General features: G+C 43.0%; 1 protein-coding gene across 1 annotated transcript in view; it reads left to right on the top strand.

The window, feature by feature from the left end:
* Positions 1-23,286, top strand: part of MYO10 (myosin X) — a gene marked incomplete at its 3' end in the record, with an annotated part of 87,141 nt that overhangs the window by 43,929 nt on the left and 19,926 nt on the right. Inside the window, exons 18-24 of the mRNA XM_008944802.1 lie at positions 15,447-15,571; positions 15,710-15,824; positions 18,208-18,314; positions 19,320-19,529; positions 19,832-19,871; positions 20,289-21,170; positions 22,393-22,516. Coding sequence (XP_008943050.1) covers positions 15,447-15,571; positions 15,710-15,824; positions 18,208-18,314; positions 19,320-19,529; positions 19,832-19,871; positions 20,289-21,170; positions 22,393-22,516 — 1,603 coding nt within the window. The remainder of the gene's footprint in view (positions 1-15,446; positions 15,572-15,709; positions 15,825-18,207; positions 18,315-19,319; positions 19,530-19,831; positions 19,872-20,288; positions 21,171-22,392; positions 22,517-23,286) is intronic.

The raw sequence follows: 23,286 nt of genomic DNA on the forward strand, positions 1-23,286 counted from the left end.
ATATCACATGAAAGACTTGAAATACCAGTGCACTGAAGAAAGCCCTGTTCTCTGTGTGTGCAGAGCTGCAACTGCTAAAGATTCAGTTTTTCACAATGGACGAACGCTGAAGGGTGAAAAAGCCTTAAAAGGTAAGGGCTTTAATCCATGCAGGTTTTAAAATAATTTTAATCTTGCATGCTTGGAGCTGCAGTGGACTTGTAGAAAAAGAAAAGGAGGTGTCTGGAGTTTGGCTGAGCAAGCTGTACTGGAAATGTTTCTGGGCTTTTATTTTCTTTTAAAGAGAGTAAATGCATGCTGAATCCAGTTTATGAAAAAAACAGATAAATTTACTGGTCTAATCATGTTTTCAAAAGCCAGGACAGCTTTGCTGCCAAGCAGTCTGCTTTAATAAATCACACTCTGTTTGAAAGTTAAAGGGGTGATTGTTCGCAGAGCAGGGAAGAAGTCAGCAGAAGGAGAGCTGTGTGTGCAGAGCAGGGAAGACCTGTGTTGTAGTGATGGGCTGCTTTCTGGAGAAAGATCTTTTCTGTTCTTCAGCAGGCTGTGGCAGAGATTCAGGAAAACCAGCTCTGTAAAGTTTAGGACCGTGGTATTCCTGTAATTTATTAAGGCATAAGGTATGGCTATAGTTTTGTTTTGATTACATCATGAGAAAGTAACGCCGGGGACAAGCGTGTCTGGGGCTGGGGGGAGTCCAGGGAGATCTCTGCAGCACCCAGAAGTCTAAATTAATTTTACTAGAGAAATATGATGGGGCACATTTGAGATGATAATTGTTTTGCCACAGATATACGGGAAATGGTATATGCCTGAAAAAAGTCATTAATTGCAGTGGTGCTGGAAAGGACACCATCACAGCTGTGTATTATGACTGTTTGCTGTGTCAGCTCCCTGCTTGTGTCCCCCATGAGATAAACCCCCCAGCCAGAAGGTAAAATATCTCTGCTCTTCACCACTGACTGCCTTTGGTTATGGGATCTGCATTTTGCTCCTTGCTTTCCCATTAAAGAGTTTGCCTCTGCAAACATGATTCAGCCACAGGGTAGACAATTAGGATAAAATTGCTTGAGAGAACCTGTTTTGAAGGGAATGGGTTTGATCCTGCATCACTGAAGTCTATGGGAGTTTTATTCTGGTCTCAAGAAGATTTGCCTTGCAAATCTGGATGGAGGAGATATGATCTGATAAAGTGCTTGTGGGATGGGGAAAAGGGGGTTCTCATAACTTGTAGTTGTTCTCTCCCTGATGTTAAGACGTGTCCTTTTAAACCCCAAGTGGTAACAGCAGTAGTAGATAGAAACTTAGGTATTTTTGTTGTGTGGAACATCAGTGATATGTATTCAGTATTTCTTTTGCTAAAACTACTTAGTTTCAAAAAAGGTAAGATTTTTTTTTCTCATTTGTTGACTTATTATAAAAAAATTTATTTGTAATCTGTAGCTTAAACAGAAGCAAAACAACATTTATTTTTTTTTTCCCAATACCACTAGATTACTGATGGGAATTACCTGAAAGTTATAGTTCTGTTCCAACAGATCTTTGTCAGAGCTAACCTCAGAACACAAAATGCATGTCAAGAGCAGAAGTTAGTGTTGCTTAGAAGTAGACTTGGGTCAATTGCTAAACTTTTTTCTCTTCGAGTGCATGTACGTATAGAGAGAGATGTGTGTGTGTGTGTGTGTATAGAGAGATATATATGTGGCTTTTCTTAATTTAGTCACAGGATGCGACAAAGAAGCAAAGACTTCATGGGGGGAAACCTCTCTGTGATGAATTTGTAAGGACCAAGTAGAGTCCAAAACACCTGCTGTCATCTTGTAAGATGACAGTTTAAACACAAAACGTTTTCTGAAAGCACATCAAAGCTTCTTACTTTTGTTGCCTAACTTAGTGCTCAGAATTTACTGTTTCTGGTGGGCTTAGGCAGTTCATAGGCCTAAGAAGTATCCATTCCTAATGTTTTTATTTCACTATGAGAATCAGAGAAGTGAGGTTGTGGTTTCAGTTGTATGAAGTGGAATGTAGTAGATGTAGAGTCTGTTTCAGGACATCGTCTGAGTTGTAGCTGTGTGATGGCAGTCAGCCTGAACTACAACAAGTTTTTGACTGATGCATGATGAGGTTTGAGGTTGGTGTTGTTGGTTTGTCTCCTCCACGTTCCTGATGTGTATTCCCTGTTGAGGCAAGAGGGAGCTGGTGCCATTCACGGGAGCTTTGCTGGGACGGTGGTAGCACCACAGCTCCTCAGGCTCTGTGGGCAGTGTTAGTTCTGTTGTGCAGTCCAAAGCACAGGGTAAGCATACTCTCTGTGAAGTCACTGGCAAGCCAAGAAGCCCATGTAAATCATTTGGGATACTGGGAAGTTGTTTGTTTTGGCTGCTGCCTTGGGTTGTCTCACACATCTGTGAGGACTGTGCAGTGGTTTAGTGTAAGAGAGGCCAGTTTGTCACCAAACTCATAGCCCTGTGTTGTATTTCCACTGTTGACGTGATGAGATCTAGCGTGGCATTTTTGAAGCTTATTCTCTGTGGATCTCAGTATGCATTAAGTAGAAGCTTTTGGGGTTATCAAAACTTCTAATAGTCCAACAGAGAGAAGCTAGATGAGTTAAGACGTCCACTTTCAGAAAGCCAGATAAATGCCAAATCCTCTGGGATACTGGCTTTCTCAAATGAGTGGCTGTCCCAGATTCAACATGAAAAGGATGAGTATGTCCATCTGCAGCTTTCCAGCCACACCATTTGTGCATATTTAGCCAAAAGAAACACTGACCAGCCTTATTAAATAAGTAGTCTTTCAAAAGGAGTGATTTTTTTTAAAAGTAATTTAGCACTTAAATTAGCTTCACAGAAGTTTTTAATATAAGCAAACAATCTTCATCGCAAACTAAGTCCTGTTTAGAAAAGCCGATTATATCTTCAGTCTCTCTTTGACTCAAAAATTAAGGGATATACTTTGTAGTATATTTAAGCTAGACTAGGAATTTCTATGGAAGAAATGGCTGTTCAGCCACCCAAAAATGCCATTCCCTGTGACCACCACCATGCACAACCTAGCACGTCTCAAATTGGCCATGTTCTTAAAGGGCATGTACATCTCATTGGCCTCAATGAGCTCTAAGCACACATCTAAATGCTTTGCTTAAGTTATTACTGGTTTTATTCTGGTTTGGGTGTGCTGGCCAACACATAAGAGAGTACCTGGAGCCAGGATGCCTCCTTCATACAGCTTTGAAAGAGGAGTGAGGTGTACGTGCAGCTCCCTTACATTTGTGTACCCAGCCTAAAGTTGCAAGGTGCCTGTGCAGAGGAGGAGGGAAGACTTGCTCCAGTGGTGTGGAGTCCTTGCTGCTGGCCAGTCCTGGGAGAACATAGTGCTGGTATGTCAGCATCTTAATTGCATCTAATGCAAACTCAACAGTGTGTTTTCACTGCATTCAGAAACTACGGAAGACAGACATAAAAAATGCATTTCTGGGGCAGGGAGAGACATATTCTTATTTAAATGTGACACAGCAGGTTATAAATCCATTACTAAGGGCAGAACTTTTCTCCACAGGATCATCTAAGTGTAACTAAGAAACGATGGAACTCAGAAAAGCGGGATATAGCCTTAGAGAAACAAAGGGCCATTGACCAGCATCCCTGCCTCTAAATTCTGCAGGCTTTGTGGAGGTGAACAGTGGTCTTACAATTAAATCACTCAGAAGGTGGCTGAATGTTAAGTTAGCTAGGTCCTGATGTAATTTTACATCATTATCTTTTATAATTAATTATTTCTCTCTCTCTCTGCATAAGTGTATGTGTAGTTAATAGATGGATAACGATATTGGTGTTAAGGGAGGTTTCTTGCTCTCCATTTTGGGTAACTACACTATGCTAATAAAGCAAAGTTAATTGACTCCAGAGGTAACTCTTATTTCACAAAGATATAGGAATTGGAACAAGCAGTTTGTGCAAACTTTTTGTGAGGGAAGATTAAATGGTGACTTTCAGAGCAAGCATTTATCGGAAATATCTAATTGGATTTTGATATGATTCTCAGAAACATCAAAGAACTCAAGCACGAGACTTTCCATCTCTTAATGAGGGATGAGGTGGGATGGGAGTGTTGTGTTACAGCAAAGCAGTCCCAGGAGAACATTCTTGTTGCTGTTTTCTGTGAAATGCATGTAAACAAGAACAAACAACTACCTTCACTTTCTGTCCCTTCCCTGCAAACACACAAAGGTTTCACAAGTCTATGAGGCAAGTCCTGAATTTATGGAATGGTTTGGATTGGAAGGGACATTAAAGATCATCTAGTTCCAACACCCTTGCCAGGAGCAGGTATACCTTCTACTAGATGAGCTTACACAAAGCCCCATCCAACTTGGCCTTGAATGCTAGCAGGGATGGGGCATCCCTAACCTCTCTGGGCAACCTGTTCCAGCATCTCACCACACTCACAGTGAAGAATTTCTTCCTTATATCTACTCTAACCCTCTTTCAGTTTAAAACTGTTACCCCTTGCCGTTGTAAAAAGTCTCTTTCCAAATTTCTTGCAAGCCCTCAAGTACCGAAAGGTCTCCCCAGAGCCTTCTCTTCTCTAGGCTGAACAACCCCAACTCTCTCAGGATGTAGAAATGTGTAGGGGTACAAGAGCAGCAGCTCGAAGGACCAAATGCTAAGGAAAAATGCCAAAGTTAGACCAATGCCATCTGAGACATGCTGAGTGTTCTGCCAATGACCAGGCCCAACAAGAATGATACAGCCAGCAGGAAGAGAAACCAATACACAGACTGTATTGTAAGCAAAAAGGACATTCCATGGATGGTCGCTGGGGGTACAAACAAGTCAACCAGCTCGTATATAATTGACACCACCCCCAACGATCCCACAAAAGACATGAATCGGCCCACAACAGGTGGTGTGAACAGAGAACTGAGGTTTCCCATAGTTGGCATGGGAAACAGCCAGACCAGCAAGTCAAACATATAAGAAAAAGGTGCCCACATGGCAACTCTCACCCGATCAGCCTGCGTTCGCAAAGGTCTAAACAGACCGGGGCCCAGCTCCAGGTAGAGTCAGGAGGTCTGCCCTGAACCAGGAAGCTCTGTGGAGTGCACTCCACAGACAGACACTCCTGACTCCCTGCCAGTGGTCCCAGCTTTTATCCCCAAGCAGACCCCTGACCTTTGTCAACTCAGTGCGGGACCCCTGGGGCTCATTTCCCTTCTGGCTCTCCCTGCAGGGCCGGCCGCACCCTGGGGGGAAGCTATAAGGCAAACTCACCACCTCTTTGTGAAGGGCTGTGGGAATCACCCATATGTCAACCTTAATTCAGGGCTCGGGGTTCAAACCCCAGCATTTCACTGAGATATAAGATGTAGAGGTAATTAACATCCTGATTACATGGGATTGAGCTGGGTCACTTATCTGGGCCATTGTGTGTCTGTTGCTATCAGCCATGTAGTTGTCTGTGTTGATCACAGGGATCCCCATTGCCTTTTAGAAATGTGAGTTTCCCCTCCCTAGGCTTAAAATGTTTCCTAACTGCAGTCTTACAGGTTTCCTTATACCTTAAAGCAGATCTCCAGACCACCCAGTGCCCCACAGCTCTTGGGCAGCCCCCTGCTGTTCTGGGCTCCCCCGACTCGAATCAAGCCCTTGGTACTGCTGAAGACCAGTGAGGGCTCTGTGCAGCCAGCTTTTTGGTGCAGAGGGGCCCAAATGGCAGCTGCTCTGGCAGGGGTCGATGCAGGGTCCCAGGGAGCCGGGTGCTCCGGGAGGGCCGGGTCGCGGCACCCGTGCAGGCAGCAGCCCTGCCATCAATAGAGCCCTGTGCCTGGGCAGGGGTGGGAATAATCTGCCCTTTCAGTGCTGCCCGACCTCTGGTGTCCTAGCAACCCAAAGCCCTTCGCCTGGATATTTTGTGGTGTTCCTCATTTACACATATCAGATATTGGCTGTGATCTAAGCCTGGCCGATTTCCCATTGCAGCTTTCAAACAAAAGGGTTGATACAGGATGAAGAGGAGAAGGGGCTCCTTCAGAGATAATTTTATAAAACTATTTTTTTTTTTCAGTGTAGGAATTGCACTGGAATGTTTCCTTGCTTGAGAAAGCACCGAGCAGCAAGTCTGCAAGTTACATCAGCCTTTATAGGTGTCTTTTATGGGCCACTAAGGGAACGAACCACGTGCAGGGGTGATATGTGTTGCATAAGGAGAAACTGCTTGTAGCCTTAATATTGAAAGGGGGTGTGACCAACTGCCAACTTTTTAACATTGCTTGAATCTGATTTTGATATTGAGCCAGGAAGTTGCTGGCCCTTAAGGTCATCCAACAAATACATACGCTCCACACTTAAATCAATTAGATTTTATTATTTTAGAATTATTTTAGAGGTGCGATTCATGACTGCCGGAGGGCTTTTCCCATTATTGTCAGTTTGAGCTGATAATGTGGAGGAGCATTTCCTTACTTCATGGGGAACGTGTGAAGGCTGTGTAATGGCTTACTCTAAGCTAGTCCACAGCGCTGCAGCCCGTGTCTTCTTAGACAGCCATGCTAAAATCTCGCCCAAACTTACCTTGCTGGGCTGCCAGACACTTGCATAAGTAGTGGACGTGCTTCCTGCCCAGGAGAGGCCTGTGTGTGCGGAGTGAGGTTCTGGGTTGTGCCGTGAGCTGCAGGCCAGTAGCTGTGTCCTGGTTCCTCCCTCCGGTCCAGAATCAGTCTTTGGGAGTCCCACTCAGTGAGAAAAGGGTGTGTTTTCTGATTTAGAGATGTCTTACCTGGATTTTCATGCTTTTTATGTCTTTATCTGCTGTATATTAGAAATTGTTGAATGTATACTTTTGGTATAGCTACTCACAGATTACTATCAAAGCATCTCAGCTTTCTCATTGATGAGCTCCTCAAGGCTTTTCTTGAAGTCCCTTGCTGCTTTTTTTTTCACTCAGATCTTTTTATTGTTATGGCTGGTATCTAAACGGTTTGCAGTATAGCGGTCTCATTTATTGTGCTCCAAAATTGGACACAGCATCTCAGTAGCAGTCATATAACTGAGAAACACAGGTTAGCCCACAAATCACCAAACTGGCTTCTGAAATATCAGAGAATTTTTAGTATACTCTTTAAAGCACTGCCCCAAAGTAGAAGAGTCTGATGATGTTAATGGCATTCAGGCATGCAGTCCTAAAGGAATAGGTTGTGACCAGATCTAGAGAAGCAGCAGGTGGGTGCCCAGGACTGAAGCAGAGAATAAAGTGGAATTTGGATTTAGAGTTTTCTACTCATCTTGTGCTGTATGAGTTCATGTCTGTTCTCCTGCTGTGGGGTGCATTGCTAGCTCCCTCCACTCGTGTGCATCTTGAGCTCTTGTGGCTGGAAGGGAAGTTCTTCCACCTCCTCCTTTCTGCTTACCTGCAGCAGAGAAAAGGAGGCAATATCCTTGTATCTTCTCTCCTGTATGGAGCTGCAGTCTGAAAAAAGGTTGCTCAGTTTTGTGTCACGAGGAAGAGCAAGGAGACTTGTGATAACGTGGATCAGTGTTATCTGCAATGCTATTTCAGGATGCACTGCCAAAGTGATAATGTCTTAGCATTTCAGTGAGAACTAGCTACATGGAGGGCTTCACATACTCAAGTGTGAGGTGTAGTGTTACTACAAGTAATTAGAAGTACACAGCATTAGGGTCTCATATGGATTGTTACAAGAAAGGGATTTCTAGTTAAGTCAGGCTTTGCCCATGCAAGATGAAATTCATCTTAAAGAGGTTCTCTCAATTATTTTCATCCTAACTTTCTATCATGTACGTCAGGAATACGTCTTTGCCTGATACTAAACACCATTTCTGAAGAGATTGTGTTACAGTAACCATCCTAAAACATGATTTACTGCTTTTAAGCATAGAAATGGATTTATATTCCCGGCTTGACAATAAACCATCAAATAACAAAAAAATCTTGTGAGGTGTGAATGAAAAGCCTGGCATGGAGGAGTGAAAGTACAGTGGAAAAAAAATATTAAAACATTAAAAAAAATGAGAGTCTCAGTCCAGGTACGTTATTTGACGTCATCACTGCTGTGGAGGGTCAGGGTTTTGCCAGAGGCAGCTGGTCTGTATGCAGCCTCAGCAGACAGGGAGCCATGTGTGCTGCTGTTCTCCTGACTCTTGTAATGAACAGTGGTAATGTTGGTGTTGGCTGTCTTGATGTGGGGTCAGTAAGGACGGACAGCTGTCCTTGCAATTAGTACCTCCCAGCATGTTTCTTCATGGTATACCTGTGGCTATCAGGCAGCCTGATTGACTTTCTCCCCGAGAAGCCTGCTGACTGCTCACAGCATGGGCAGAACGAGGCCAGATTGGGGGTCGGTCTGTGGGGACTGGAGGCTTTAGTGAGGATGACCTCAGATGCAATGGCAACAGATTACTCGCAGGTGGAGAAGGAGGGTCTGTGAAAAGCTCCAGCTGGGGTCCGTGCTGCCAGTCGCACCTTCTGTCAGCCTGAGGGGACCCTGGCAGAGCGGCTTCAAACCTTGAATCCCTCTCTTAACAAGCACTCTTAACTGCCTGTCTCTCATGGATGGTCCTGCAGTTGCTGTTCTGGGATGAACAGCCAGTTAGACTTGCTGTGCATTTCAATGGACTCCCTGAATAATGTATTCAAGCAACGAGAGCTCACTTCAGCTGAAAATTTAGGCAGTCACATAGATAGCTCTAAGCATGCACTTAGAATCTCCAGCCTTCAAGCCTATGCCTTTAACAGTCCGTTCCTGTTCCATGAAGTTTTAACCAGTGTGTAAAAAATAACAAAGTCATTTTGAGGAGGTGGCATTCCTCTGGGCTTATATGAGAGAGGTTGACAAATTCTGTATTCCTTTAGAAGAAATTCTGGATACCTTTAGAAAGGGAGGTTCACAGAGAGACCTGTGTGTTTACTCTGGGTAGCATTTACTTCCTACAAACCAAACAAAAAGATTACTCTGAAATGGAAGAGTACAGTGACAATGACTCATAACAAGTAGATTAAATATCTGCAGATTGTGAGGTTCTTGAAAATTGTTGACGAAAACATGAAATCACAGCAAGGCAGTCAAAATAATTTGAGCATCTTTTCTCCAACAGTGAAGCTGGTTCCAGCTCTGATCTTTTCTATATATAGACAGGAGGGACCTGAAATATGATTACAGCATCTTTGTATCTAGATCTTTGATCTAACTCAGCAATGTCTTGACCTAGTTGAAATGTTTTAAATGCTAGTGCAAACGGTCGGTGTGGTAATGTACTGTTCCATAGCTCTTAAATGGGCTGCTGTCTTAAAAATATCCTTGAGGTGCCCTTGCTTGTAAAGTAAGCTGGGTAACAGACTGAATATAAATGTAAAAGCATTTTCAGAGTTGGTCATTGAATCTCGTCCTTTGACTGTTTTGGTACAGTAAAAGAACTCTAAAATTACAGTGTTGCCTCTGTACAGCATTATTTTTAGCACAGGCAACTCTAACCTGTGGCATGATAGTGGCTAATTCTGAAGTCTGTCTCTTATCTGAAATACTCGGGGCTGGAAGATGAGTCACGCAGGTCAGATGCAGTATTTGGAGTTGAAGAGAGGATCAGCTAATCATGTAAATGCTTGCTGTTGGTAAATGCAGTACAGTCACGTTCAGACCTGTAGAGATTGTATAGAAGAGCCAGGACCTCATTACTGAGTTTCCAGTGAAATCCGGCCTGGAGTTTTCAGCAGAACCTTTTGAGGCACAAGTGTTGTTGCAATATACCCGGGCTCTTTTTCTAGCAAGTTACCACCAGCAGTGTTAGTAATTTTTAGAAGTTTTTTATGGGGTTTTGGGGTGGGCATGTGCATAAATGCCAGAAGAACTTTGGACATGAAAACACTTACTGTTCTTTCAGGTTTATCCAAATATTCCTTGACTTGCCAGTGCCATACAGTAGAAATACCAAATAAACTTTTTAACTGTGGCATGTTCTTTGTTTTAATTCTCTTATACTCTTACAGTGTTTGTCTGTGGTCACAAATCCTCCGGGACAGTAAGGGAATGTTTTTAAAAAAAAAAAGCAGGCATCGAAGTTGTCTGTTTTGAGCTGACTCAGTTCCAGTTCCAGCTAGCTGCATGCTGGAGAAGACCACAGAAGGTTTCTTTCTTTGAAATATACACGCTCAGTGGGACCTGATGCTCCAGGTCCTTAGACAGGACACACACAGGTTTTAATACTACTTGTGCTGGAAGCACAGCGATTCTGAGGTTGAAAATGTTTTGTAAGTGATGCCATCAAAGTTTGTGGTTCAAGCAACTGAAGAAACGATGGCTAGAAGAGCAGGTGGTGAAGTGGTTTGTTGGAGGGATGAAGGTGACCAACATGGCACTGCAGCTGAAGTCTCTGGATTTGACAGGGAGATGGCCATAGCCCTTCTCATCCCAGCTTTACAGTGCATTTTCCTAGTGCAGGTAGGGGTGCTTCCCTTTCATTTCTTCCAGGTTACTGGCTTGAATCCTTGGCATGAGTAGAGGCTGCTGAGCAGTATGTGTGGAAGAGAATTGCTGAGCAGAATGTTGTTTTAAAAAGGCAAACAGTGGGCATGTGGACATTTTTGTATCAGTTCAGCAAGATTATATATTAGAAGTTAGTTTACTGACACTTTTCAGGTTAGGCTGATAGGAAAGCCTGGCATTGACTCACAGAGCTGGTGACTGAGATCAGAAGACCATGATGAGGACTGTTTCAGAAAGATCTGGCTTAATAAGTCTCCCTATTTCTGAAGAAATACCTGCAGACATTTGGATGCAAAACAAGTTCAAAAACCACTATAAAGCAGGAGGAGGTTGACCTCTTTTTAATTTCTGCTGGTTTTCTCCAGAGTAAAATTGTGAAGTCTTCATTTTAGGAGTAAAAGCAGATTGAGTAAAGTTACTGTCTTTTAAAGTAAAAAAAAAAAGCCAAACCTTTTTCACATCCTCTTACCCAATTTTCATATTTTCTTTCTCTGTACCTGTCTTCCACAAAACACTTTCCTAAGCCAGAAAAATCAACACTTTTAAGACACATTATGAAAGCTAGCAAATTCCAACTCAAGTTCTCACAGAGAAATGTAGAAGCAAGGGACTGGAGGGTTGTCTGTCTTTTTTTTTTCCTGCCGGTCTCTGTGAAGTGCCTCCTGCCTGCATAAGCTCCATTAGGCTGCTGTAGTCTGTCGTTATTGTGCCTGGACTCTCCTGAGGCAGCCAGTAGCTCAGGGAGGAAGGAGGATTTCCATGGGGGGAAGTCAGGTATCCTCTGTTTGAACAGAGAAAATGATGCATAGAACAAAAGCTGTTGTGTTCTCTGCGTGTTGCTTGGTTGCTTGGATGCTTGGGGTCTCCACTAAGGCTGGTGGCCTGGGAGAAGGGATGGGGTTTTTTTTCGAGCCTCAGTCAGACTGTAATCTAAGGAATTATTTTATCTTGAAAATTCTGGGTAGGTGTTAGATGTCTGTCCTAATGGCTGCTTCTAATTGTGATTTGAGGCAGAAGCTTTGCCCTTCAGGAGGCTCACAACAGATCAGAGTAGGCATTTAGCAGCATAAGGAGCCATGAGTCTCGCCAGCAGAGGCTCCAGGTTGCATTAAAGCCTTGGCTTCGGTGCAGTCTGGTGCAAATTCAGGGGAGACTTTTGAATGCAGGAAATGATAAATTACAAGTTGTGCTATGAAGGAATGCACCACAAAAACATCTTTACCAAGCAGAACAGACTTGACTTGTAGCTATTAATTTCATGTTGATGTTCCTCTGTGCCCTAATGTGGCTGTGACCCTTGTGAGTCTAGCTGTTGTCTGGTGATTTTGTGTGTTGGAGTCATTTAGTGCTGCCATTCCTTGATGAAAGTGAAATACATATTGGAAAATTGAGTTGATTTGAAGTTGATTGCATCTCTTGGACAGTTTTGGAAGTTATCAGTTGACTTACTTTTCTGTTGTCTTCTCTTTCATAAATTTTATCTTACTTTGTGGGAGTCTTAGCAATTAATTCAAATTTTTACTTAGATACTGTTTTAAAATCAGTTATGGTTCTATTATCTATGTGAAATTTTCCAGCAGAATACAGTTTCTTCTCAAGTGTTCGTTTGTGAAACAGGTCCAGTTTTTACAGCAACACTGGTAAAAAATTTATCAGACCCAAGAGATGAGTCCTGCCTGTGTTACTTTGGTGGAAATCTGAAAGTTAGCTCACTCACTACAGGAAATCTGAAGGAGCACCACTAGAAGATCCAAGGCTGAGCATCAGCTGTGTGGTTAACTGCTGGTTGTTTCTGTCACACACGGGAAGCCCTGGACCTGTTTTGGTGTTCTGGGTTTTGGCTCCCCCTCTGATTGCATGCAGCTCCAGTGATGGTCTTTATGCTGCCCTGCTTTGATACTGTGTTGACATCTCTTGCAACATTTCATGCTTTTCTTTAAAAAGGCAGGTATCTGAAGTTAGGTGACTGTGTGACGGTCCCAGATTTTGGTGACAGAGCAGAGCTGTTTCTGACCGCCATAGTTACAGTAATAGAATAGCATGGGTTGGAAGGGATGCTTAAAGGCAGACAAGTCCAACCCCCCTGGAGTGAACAGGGATATTTTCAAGAAGATCATGTTGCTCAGATTCCCATCTAACGTGACCTGGAATGTTTCCAGGGATGGGACATCTACCACTTCTCTGGGCAACCTGTTCCAGTGTTTCACCACCCTCATTGTGAAAACCTTCTTCCTTACATCTAGTCTGAATCTACCCTCCTTTAGTTTAAAATCATTACCCAATGTCCTGTCACAATAGGCCCTGCTAAAAATATTTTCCTCAGCTTTCTTTGAGGCCCCTTCAGCTACTGGAAGGCTACAATAAGATCTCCCTGGAGCCTTCTCTTCTACAGGCTGAACAACGCCAGCTCTCTCAGCATTTCTTCGTAGGAGAGGGGTTCCAGCCATCTGATCATTTTTGTGGCCCACCTCTGGACATGCTCTGGCAGGTCCATTTCTTTCTTGCACTGAGGACTCCAAAGCTGGACACAGTACTCCAGGTGGGCACAGTCCCACCAGAGAGTAGAGGGACAGTTGCAGGAAAAAGGTCATGAAAATGTTGCTTCTTCCTTTGTGAGTAAAAACATGGATGGGAAGAGAAAGAGGTTTTTAGAAAGTAACATGAGCTTGCAAGCCAGCCATTGTGGCTGACTTTTGACTTTTTAAGTGCCTGGGGGTGGCAATAAAAGGATTGGGTGGTGCAGCCACCATCTGGCTCTCAAAGCAGGAGGTGCTTTCCTGCAGAGGGATAGGCTGCCTTGTGAGAGACACATCTGTCATGTCACCCTGGTTTTGCTTGTCTTTGGTGTGTTCTCATTCCCATCCATACATCTGCCTCCCAACCTCAGCACACCGAGAATACTGTTTGTTTTCAAGTCTTGTGAAGAACATCATCTTTTAAGCCAATGAGTATGGGTTGGGTAAAAGTACTAGAAGAAGGTGTAGTGTTAAAGAAGAAAAGATACGTTGACCTGTGTCCACTTGTGGCACGCATCAGCCTTGGGTTACATGAGGCAAAACATGAGGATGTGTTTTCTCAGGATTTATGTGTGCCTCTGTATTCATTCCCTCCCTTTCCTGCCAGGCATCATCAGCCACCTGCACAGAGACAGGCAGGCAGGTGTGTGCATGGACATTCCAAGGGTGGCTTTGCAAGGCTAGGTCTCTAACACACCTCGCTGTGGAAGACACTACTGGCAATGCCAGAATGGCCGTATCAATGCCTTTATTATAAGCATTCATACCATGCATTCACTGAAATACAAAGATTTTGCATGTGGTGTATTTTACTGGTTGTAGTGAAATCCAAATGAAACACATCGTTGAGAAAGAGGAGTTTTTCACATGGTTCGTAGAGACTGGAACACTGTGGAACATTAAATTTTTTATGCATGTGGGTAAGGTAATAAAACATTAAATCGTATGTATAACAGAGCCTGTAACAGCTCGGTGCAGGAGGGCTGCTGCACCTACAGAGGAGTCTCCCACCTCTGCTCCAGAAAAGAAATCAGTGAAAGGAAGAGTATCAACATTTTGGCTTAGACATATTGCTTCTTAAAAGAGGGAGGGAGAAACTAATCCGTGGATACCTGATCAACAACTCGGAGGTATCATCACTAGCACACATTTTTGTTTTATGGATGAAGATGCTGTTGGAAGAGTTTCGACTGAGTATTTTAAATGAACTTCTGAGCATGTTCTTTCCTGAAAGTACTTTTGATAAGTTAAAGTTTTGAGGAGTCATTTCTTTGCTAAGTTGAACAAGAGGCATGATTAAAGCCAGCTAATAAATACCAAAAGAATCTTCTGATTTACAGTTGCTCACAGGTTGATCTTGCTGCCATTTCTATCAGCTGAAGAACTTCAGATCTTATGTAAACCATTGACCGTATCTGAGATCCCACCTTCTGAACTTCTTCTTGCAAAGTACTAAGCACTGAACCCCAGCCCTACAAATCCCTGTGTGGGAAGTGGGTGTTGGGGTTGATGAATTAAATGGTGCATTGACATGGTGTTATTTCGGTATTGGGGTTGCTGGTGGTTTCCAAGGCAGCGATTAGTTCTATCCTGAGTAGCTTTGTGTGGCTGTGGGTGGTTTACCTCAAAGCATGGTGAAAGCAATGGTGATTTGGGTGATTCTGAGATTGGATGAGAGGGTTCCTGAGCCTCCCAAGGCTGCCCTTGAACTTACTGATCAGTATTTGCAGGTTTTCATGACCGCATGGCTATAGAGTTACCTGTTCTCTAAATGAAAAATCATGGTGAAAGAACTGCATGCAAACTAGTGGAAAAATTTTGGATAAGCAGTTGATGTTTTTTTCTGTTTACAGAAGAAAATATTTCTGTTGTTCAGAAACTCTTTGAAATACAACATAAGATTTGAGATAGCAGTGGCAAACTTCTATCCCTATCCATAGTAGATGAGTTGTCTTATTTCATAACTAAAAATTAAATCTTTTCTGCCTTTCTGTTTTTGTTTTTCTCTAAAACCAGTCACATCACTGTATTTGTGTGCCTTCAGCATTTGGGATTATCTACAGGGACTGAGTTCAGTTGATAAAGAAACAGAATAGTCAGATGTAGAGCTGCTGACTGTTCTTCCTGCTGTCATTCCTTTCTGCACAACAGTGGCCTGCCAACATGCAGGCAATGGAAAGAGAGAGCTGGTTGGGTTGCATGGCTGTATCTGTTGTGTCTGTGGAAATGACAGTGTGTAATTGCCTCTTTATTTCCATTCTGAAGATCTCTTTTCATATGCTCAGAACTGCTGATGTCCTCTAAGACATCGTGTGGCCCATTTTTAGCCTTTGTGCATTTCAGATTCATATCATTTGCCCTTTGTGTCTTTCCCCTGACATCTCAAACCATTGCTATTAACGTCCTTGTTTTGAACCTGCTCCTTCTAGATGCCAGACCAGTTTGATCAGACAGTGGTGCTTAACCAGCTGCGCTATTCTGGGATGCTGGAGACAGTCCGGATTCGGAGGGCTGGTTTCCCAGTCCGGAGGCCATTTCAAGACTTTTATAAAAGGTAAACACACTGCTGTGCTTTGGATGCCAGTCACAGGCACTAAGTCAACGTTTTCATGTTCAGGAATAAAGTGAAAAAAATTATATGGCAAAACCAGAACTTGTCTTTTAAATGAAGTAATATCTTTTTGGTTGCCAGGTATGAAGTTCTCATGAGAAACTTGACTCTGCCCGAAGACTTAAATGAGAAATGTGCTGTCCTGCTTCGTCTGTATGACAACACAAACACTGAATGGCAGCTTGGAAAAAATAAGGTAAAATAATCTGACAGTGAATATTGTGGGGCTGGTGCTTATCCAAAGCTGAGAGGACAGGATTTAGGCTGCGCAGCCTCGTTGTTGCCCTTGAAACCCTTATAACAACAATTAATGGTTGTGCTGAGGAATTTGCTGTCTGAGACACTTAGACACTAACTGGTGATTTTACTAAGGGACAAAGAGTCCACCTGACTTTTCTGCCACTGCTTGCAAGCAACAGTGCTGGTGACGATCAGAACTTAAAATGTAGTAGCTGGATTGTATAGTTTTTACAAGTATAGAGCATGTGAGATAACACCTGTTCTGCAAGGAGATCCACTCATACTAGCACACCCGTGATACCTGCTCAGTGGCCAAAATCAGGGGGAGGAATTTAAACACTGTTCATGTGGCAGAACTGAGCTGTAAGTGTGTTTGCCATGCTAGTCTGAGAGTCTTTTTTGGAAGTACATCAGACCTCGATATGTGTCCTGCTCAACAACCTCAACTTTGCCCACAACTTTTCTTCCTTCAATTATTTTACTTTACTTTTTACTAGTGGAATTTTAGGCTGAGAACTAAACCAATCCAGGCGGTTTTGCATGTTCATTTTGCCAGTTTGATTTGGACAACAGCTGTGTGTAGAGCTTCCCTCCTTGCAAATTTGAGCTCTTGGACTTAACAAATGATGTGAAACCATTGTGTACGTGGGATAAGATAACCCACTGCAGGATCTGAGATTTCCAAAATATTAAAAACATCTGGTGCAAAGGACTGGAGAGTGGATTACAAACATTAAGCTGTCACTGCCATGTGTGATCCCTCAGGCCTCTGCAGATGGATTGCTCTTTTTTCTCTGGGTACCTTGTTGCACTCCAAGAGCTTTCATAGTGGAGAGAGAGCAAAAAACAGATCCAGAAGTAAATTTGCTGGATAATGTGTTACACTTGCAGTTTTCTTGTCAACTGTTAGAACTGTGAAAAAAACTTTCTCATTACCATAAGATAGTGAAAATATTTTGTAAAATCTGATTGATTTCTCTGTGAAAAGTCCTTCCTCCTCGTCCTCTTCTCCCCACAACTGCACAGGTTTGAAGGGTTACTTTCATTCCTCTGCATGCTTAAGGAGTTTGAAGAGATGCTACTGGGAAAGGTGATTTAATCGTTTTACAGTTATTGTAGGACACAGAATCTGAAATACTCCGATGGCAACTGAAGTCATCTTTCATCCCATTTTTTCAGGCTGTGGCTTACACATAACACAGTGATGATTCTGAGCTGAAGAGCTGGCTGTACTTCTCATGATACTTTCAGATGTAGTATGTTAACTGTATTTGTGCACAGACCCTGGGCAATGCTTTGGCATCTTAGGGGCATTGTTTTAACCAGCTGTTCATCAGGACCTTGGCAGGAGCCAGAGGTTTGTTTTAACTTCCCCTACTGGAGCCTGAATTCATCCTCCCCTCAGGGGCTGCTTGCACATTTGTAAGAGTTTTCAGAAACAGCTTATTGTAGTAGAGAACAAGAGGACATTGGTTTCAGGCTGAAGATGGGATGGGGCACTGTCCCCCCCATGTTATTTAACAGGGATAATAACGACGTTGCAGTGATTTAGCTTCAGTGTGCTATTTTTGTTTTTTTTCTTCTCTTTTACATGTCAAGCTGCAATGCACCTGCTCAGGAAAAGGCATTAGCCTGGGCTTAACATGTGCTTAACATCCAGTTTTGCTCAGGAAATAGCTGAATAGCTTCCTGAAGCAGAATTTTGTTGTGTTTTTAAAGCCAGTGTGTATAGAGCTAAGGAAGATTGTCCACTGAGTGAAAGCAGAGCTCAGGCTGTCTGTGTGCTTTCCTCATCGCCATGTTGGGGTGTGCAGCCTGGCTCTCATGCTGCATAATCAAAGTGTTACTGAACTGGCAGCAGCATGGCAGCCAGTTGCTACCCATAGCTGAGACCAGCAGACTTAGCCTTCAAAATGGAAAAGTTGAGAAGACCTGGAAAAAGTGCTGGCAGCAGATGTCTCACCACCTTCTGAGTGTACAGTAAAGAGAAGAAGACATCAAGGCAGGTGGAAGGGTAAAGCTGCAGCCCCCTCTCTTCTGCTTGGCTGGAGAACCAGCTTCATTAAGGCAAAATAAGTTTGCTTTTGGAAAACCCCTGCTCCTAATTACAGTTTCCATTAGTGTAATCAGACTCTTCCCACTGAAATCTGAAGTTAGAGGGATCATCTGCAGATGTTTTCTTTAAACAGGTATATGTTTTGTTCTTTCTTGTTCAGGAAATGGTAAGTTTTACTAAATTCAAAGCTGAGGCTTGCTGCTTGAACTGAGATGGGCAGCACTCTCTTCTTTTATATATCATGCTCTCCAGAAGTTGTTAAGCCAGAAGTTTTCTTGTTTAGGTGTTTCTCCGAGAGTCCTTGGAACACAAGTTGGAGAAGCAGCGAGAGGTGGAAGTCACCAAGGCAGCAATGGTTATCCGAGCACACATCTTGGGTTATGTAGCTCGGTAAGTGACTAGATGAGAATATTAATAATCTAACTTTGGACTAGATGGGTGGGATGTCATGGACTTAAATCCTTCCAGCACAATTCTTAACTTTTCCTAGGAACCAAGCATCCAAGTCCTGTAATTCGCCTTTGAAAATGCCAGCTGGTATCTTTGCCAGACCCATGAGTATAACAAAATGGAGTTTGAATTGTTTTGAAGTAATAAAGAGGACAGTATGGAAGTTTGGAGGTCAGCCAGTATCCATATCGTAGCATTAGATCCATGGCAGCAACTCTAGCTGGCTGGCACCTTGTGGGCTGCCCCATGTTACCAGCTGAGATTCAGGTTTATCTGTGCTTCATCATGGTAAGACAAGAGAGGGCAAATAAAACTATTCAGTTGGGTTCTTAAAGAGCTATAACCTTAGGTAACCAAGGAATATTTCACTTGTTTACTTGGCTTCATGCATTATGTGTTAGGTGGAGTTGTTCATCCTGTTTATTTCTCTGCTTTTTCTACAAATCAGTTGAGGACAGTTTAAGGAAACTTGTTTGCATAATATAGTAAGTTCTCTTCATGTGTATATTAGTTCTGTCCTTATATTCTGACTAGTATAGTTACTTAAAAACTATGTTCCTTTTATAATGACAGAGCTATCTTAATGTTCATGATCCTTCCTTCCAGACATGTGGGATGACTGTCTATGTACATTCTTTCTCCACATGTGTGCACACAGAGCTGTCCTTTTAGTGTTTCTTTGTCATGGGCATAAAAACATGTAAAATGGGTAATGTGAGTTTCCTTAATGAAGACACAGCACTCACTATCGTATAAATGAATTTCTTTCCACTCAAAAGGAGGAGAATGTGAACAAGAATGAAGAAACCATCACAGAGCTAGAAATAATGAATTGTTTTACCAGCGTGGGCTCATTATTGCAGGTCACCATGGGAAGACCTCTAGCAACTGCTCACTACTTCTTTGTTTCCTTAAAAATTTGTTTTGTTTTGTTTTCCCTCCCAGAAAGCGGTATAGAAAGGTTCTCTACTATGTGGTCGTGATACAGAAGAACTACAGAGCATTCAGTGGTAGGAAGAAGTTCCTGTGCCTGAAGAGAGCAGCCATAGTCCTTCAGAAGCAGTGGCGAGGCCAGCTCGCGCGGCGCGTGTACAGGGAGCGGCTGGAGGACAGGAGGAAACAAGAGGAGAAAAGAAGAAAAGAGGAGGAAGAAAGGTGCAGTATGCTGTCCTACATCACTGTCCTGTCTCTGCCATACTAGCTTTTGTTCTGAATAGCCTTTATTCCGGGCTATCCTCATCAAGTGATTTTGAAAACCTCTGCTGCTTTTGCTCGAAGATGCACATAGCTGTCCTGGCAGCTTCATCTTGGCAAACGTATCCTCGGTGACCTTATTTTTGTCCGTCTTTTCCACATGTCAGATGATCTCTGTAAGCTGAGCTATTGCCTTAGCAAAGATATGTGATGAGCGTATGCTGAGCTTGATTTACTAACCTCTTTTCTTCCCTGACTTTTAGGGAAAGGCAAAGGCAAGAAGCAGAGCGTCTCGCCCAGCAGGTAACTGATATTTTCAGTGCTTTCAGACAGGCCATTTATTTGAGTATCTCAACCCAGCCATTATAAAAATAAAAGGCATCTGTGGCCTTTAAACTAAACTTACTACAGGAGCTGGCAGACAATGCCAAAGGAAACTCGATACAGTTGTTTGCATGGAAATTTCTTTCACCTCATGCTTCATTTATTTTCTGGCAAAGACTGAACTTTTTGCATGTACTTGAGCTTTTCAGTATCTGAGAGCAAATGTAATCATGCTTTCATTTTTCTCTTTCTTTCATTTCTGGTGTAGGGATATGGCTCCTTTTAAATGAACAGCATAGTAGGACCATACTGCATTAGAAATAAATACATTTTTCAAAGAAATCTTGCATTGAGGAGCTTTTATTTTAATTTTTTAAAATTTTATTTTGAATGCAGGCTGAAGAAGAGAGAAAGAGGCAGGAACTAGCTGCCATTCAGAAGGCCCAGAAGGAGGCAGAGCTGAAGCAAGAGGTGGAAAAGCAGAAAGAAAGCAGGCAGGTAGAAGAAATCCTGCGTTTGGAAAAAGAAATTGAAGACCTGCAGCGTGTGAAGAAGCAGCAGGAGCTGTCCTTGACAGAGGCTTCATTACAGAGGCTGCAGCAGCTTCGAGACGAGGAACTCCGGCGGCTTGAGGACGAAGCATGTCGAGCAGCCCAGGAGTTCCTAGAATCTCTGAACTTTGATGAGATTGATGAATGTGTCCGAAACATTGAGAAGTCTCTCTCTGTGGGCAACAGGTTTCCTGCGGAGCTGACTGAACAGACTGGAAATGCCTGCAGTGAAAAGCCCAATTTTAACTTCAGCCAGCCATATCCTGAGGAGGAGGTAGATGAGGGCTTTGAAGCTGATGATGATGCATTTAAGGATTCACCCAACCCAAGCGAGCATGGTCATTCTGATCAAAGGACCAGTGGCATCAGAACAAGCGATGATTCCTCAGAAGAGGATCCCTATATGAACGATACCGTGGTGCCAACAATTCCTGCTATTATACCTCCTTCCCACGATACTGCCAGTCTCCACAACTCTTCAAGTGGTGAATCCACATACTGCATGCCAGAAAATTGTAGACCCCCAAATTCTGTTGAACTTATTTCTCCCGATGGAGACTATGATTACGACCAAGACGATTACGAAGATGGTGCTATTACTTCTGGTAGCAGTGTAACCTTCTCCAATTCACACAGCAGCCAGTGGTCACCAGACTACCGATGTTCAGTGGGGACATACAATAGCTCTGGAGCATACCGATTTAGCTCTGAAGGAGCTCAGTCTTCGGTAAGTATCATTGCTTTTATTATCTAATAATTGATAGTGCAGCCATAGGGTCACCGTAGGTGTTGTCTCAAATGTCTGTGCTGTGTAGTTTGACTTGCTTGCACTGCGTATGGCCACAGTTGCCTGTTGCCATCTAGGTGCCACTGGGGTGAGTGCGTTGGGGTTAGAGGTAGCAGAGATGCTGCTTGCAGTACTAAGCTAAATGCAAGGATATGGTTCTCTCTGTTTTAATGCAAAACTGCACATCATTTAGTGAGGCACTCAGTGCATGGACTTGGATGCTCTTCATAAGCAGAATTCTTCTCTGTGTGTGTGTGTTTGGAGTTAGGATACCAGGTAGTGTGGTGGAGAATTGATTTCAGAAAAAACAGCTTGTTACGCGTGTGAGTTGCAACAGCACAGAGGAATAGGGTGCTTGCAGAAGTGCCTGAAATGCTGGATGCATTTTGAGATTACTTGGAGAGTAAATGTCACACAATGGCAACTGTTAATATTACTGAGGCAGACGCTCTCACTGAGGAGCTCTTTTCCATTGCTGTTTACCGAGCACGCCGTGGGCTTTGCTCCTACAAATATCTTTTGGAAGAATGAGATTTCCTCTGCCACTCACAGAATACTTCTGTAAAACTGTCTGATTGGGAAAGTGAAAAAGTATTTCAGCAATACTGATGTATTTAGAAGGAAAATGTTAACATGAAAATATCTGTTGCAGTGGAGGTAATGAAAAGCAGCCAGAGACAAGTTGACAGTTCTTGCCCAAGAGGAGGATACTTTTAGCTGTTGTGGGCCCTTTCCTTTTGCACGACTCTGGACGTATGTTGGAGACAAAGCAGAAATGCACATTTTTCTTTGGGGTGAGGATGGAGGAAGGCTATTACTGCAGCTTGTGGAGTGTGTTTCTTTGTCAAGCCTTTGCTAAGCTGTTGGGAGGCAGCACAGTGCAGCATACCCTGGCCACGCTCTTGCAAGGGGCCAGCTTTCCTGAGCAGCGGCAGAGCAGGTCCGTAGGTTTGTTACATGGTGTTAGGGCTGGCATGTCATCAAACAGTTCAAGCTGCAACTTACTACAGCGTGCTCCTCCCATTGTTAGCTGGACAAAGTACAACGAGGACTCATGTCCTTCCAATACATCATAAAATGTTTTAGCTGAAGACTTCTAAACCAATTTAATCTAAACTCTTCCCTGAGAGGTCAATTCACCTTTATCTTCTTTCCTCTGTAGTTTGAAGACAGTGAAGAAGATTTTGACTCAAGGTTTGATACAGATGATGAGCTTTCCTACCGGAGGGACTCGGTCTATAGCTGTGTGAGCCTGCCCTACTTTCACAGCTTTCTGTACATGAAAGGTACTGCGTCGATCAGAAGTCACTAAACGCACAGAGTAACGGGAAATGTCCGTTATACATTGTCCTCCAGTTCTAGTGGAGTTAGACTGTGTTCTTACGTTTCAAAGCGTGATGGAAAAGTAACTTAGATTGAATTGTTTTTCTCCTTTGCAAAGGAACATCAGCATTTTGGGCTGCCTTTGTTTCATTTTACATCTTTGCTGGTTCATAAACAATGGAATACCCAGTATAAATATAGCAAAATAACTTGCAAAGTCAAATAGTACCAGAGCTTGAGGGAAGCTGATTCCTGTCTCAAAAACCTTCTAACATAGACAGCATTCTACATTGCTGACCAGTTTTACTGACCTCAGTCAACTTTCATTTTTGATTCAAAAGGCACAGAGAAGGGTATGTGAAGAACGTACACAGGAGTTCTCTGGTTAAGATTCTTGGTTTTGTTTTCTGATGATTGATAGTAAATTATAATCTAGCCAAGTCCTTGTGTGAAACCCATCACTGTAGCATAACTTGGTTTCCTGGAATAGGAACAGTGATGAATGTAGGCACAGCTACATTTCATTTACATTTCCAACATAGTTAGCAGTAAGTTTTTGTGGAATGACAGGAATGTATTGGTTTGGTTAAGGCTTTTATGACTGGTGTAACTACAGTGCAAGGTGTATGGTTTCTGGTAAAGCCACAGTTTGGAATGACAGAGCTCACACTGGTGTATCTTCTACTCTAAGTATAGCATCTTCAAGCTTTGTGAGCTTGATTTGCACCTTATC

The sequence above is a fragment of the Merops nubicus genome, unplaced genomic scaffold (genome assembly GCF_000691845.1).
Source record: "Merops nubicus isolate BGI_N331 unplaced genomic scaffold, ASM69184v1 scaffold2930, whole genome shotgun sequence".
Lineage (NCBI taxonomy): Eukaryota > Metazoa > Chordata > Aves > Coraciiformes > Meropidae > Merops > Merops nubicus.